At 49.1% G+C, this 1,208-nt stretch overlaps 1 protein-coding gene across 4 annotated transcripts in view; it reads left to right on the top strand.

Annotated features, from left to right (window-relative positions):
* The first annotated feature begins 26 nt into the window (after positions 1–26).
* The window catches only part of FNDC7 (fibronectin type III domain containing 7), a 9,553-nt gene continuing 8,371 nt past the window's right edge, over positions 27–1,208 (top strand). For 3 of the 4 annotated variants that reach the window (XM_032446138.1, XM_032446136.1, XM_015869388.2), the window contains exons 1-2: positions 173–360; positions 715–733. In XM_032446138.1, coding sequence (XP_032302029.1) covers positions 298–360; positions 715–733 — 82 coding nt within the window. In that variant the 5' untranslated portion in view covers positions 173–297. Of the gene's footprint in view, positions 118–172; positions 361–711; positions 734–1,208 lie in introns of those variants that run through there. The other variant, XM_032446137.1, reaches the window with a different exon arrangement.

Raw genomic sequence — 1,208 nt, 5'->3', positions numbered from 1 at the left:
GATCCGTGCCCGCCCTTCACGAGCCGCCCGGCCGCGGGCTCCGCCCTCCAGGTGCCGAGGGAGTGATCGGAGCCTGTTCTTTGAGGCAGGTTTCTCGCTACAAGGCTGCTGGCGGTGCAGCTGAGGAGCCCGGCCCCTCAGGGAGCAGGAGTGTCCCCTGTGCCGCAGTAACGCCCCCACTCACGGTGTAGCGAGCGATCGGTTCGTTGCGGGATCCCTCCTGCCGTCAGGGGGGGCGGGGTGAGGCGGGACCGGTGGCCGCCAGTGTCAGATCCCGGCCCGGGACGCGGCTCCGAGATGCGCGGTTCGGAGCGAGCATCGCTGCTGCAGGTCGGGCTGCTCCTCCACAGCCTGCGGGCGGTGAGTACGGCTGGTCTTATGAGCACTGTCAAGAATGTGAGCGTTTACAGGTGACTGGTAATGTCACCTGTAAAAAAAACAGGCTATAAAGAGACCGGGATCTTTTAAAGCCTGCCGGCAACTGAACGCTGGGTCGACAGGCAGATCCATGGAGGAGAATAAGATATATAATCCGTGCCACTGGTTGCACAGTGTCTGTGTTTAACGAGTCTGAACAGACACATCAGTGAAATGTGTTAAAAAGTGTCATCTTTTAAACTGATATTGTTATTACTGGCATTGTGAGCAGTTCCTGAGTTTCCCAAATAGAATATTGTGCATTGTGTTTCTCATTTTTTACATCTTCCTTTTCAGGTCCTTTCAGCTCATACAGGTACGTCTTCAAAGTGGTGTTTTGGTTTTGCCTGCTCGTTTCTTAATGCATCCAAAGAGAACATACACAGTTCTGGTTTCTAATAAATTCTGTAAGTTCTCAATGTTTCAGGAAAAACAATCAATCAAACAAAAACCAACTTTTCAAGATCCACTGAGTTCTTATAAAACCTGTGATTATATTCTTGTTATCTTTGTGAACTGTGAATCTCACTTTTAGGAGTTTCAGTTCTATCAGACACTCATGGGTAGACTCTTTTGTGCCACAAAATAAGTAAATATCAATACCAAAGCCTCCTGAGCACTAAGTATTTTGTTAGTGTTGTGTGCATTTTGCACTTCCTTCAGTCTCACGCTCTGTGCCAAAAGCTCCTACTGCCTTATGTGTGTGTAAGATGAGGAATGCGAGACTGTAAGGAGTGCTTTCAGAATCCGCTGTGTCTGTAGGTAGGATATTCCTGAATATATTGACCTGC

The sequence above is a fragment of the Coturnix japonica genome, chromosome 8 (assembly GCF_001577835.2).
Source record: "Coturnix japonica isolate 7356 chromosome 8, Coturnix japonica 2.1, whole genome shotgun sequence".
Taxonomy (NCBI): domain Eukaryota; kingdom Metazoa; phylum Chordata; class Aves; order Galliformes; family Phasianidae; genus Coturnix; species Coturnix japonica.
Note: the sequence above shows the minus strand (reverse complement) of the source record. Positions and strands in the feature narration are given on the sequence as shown.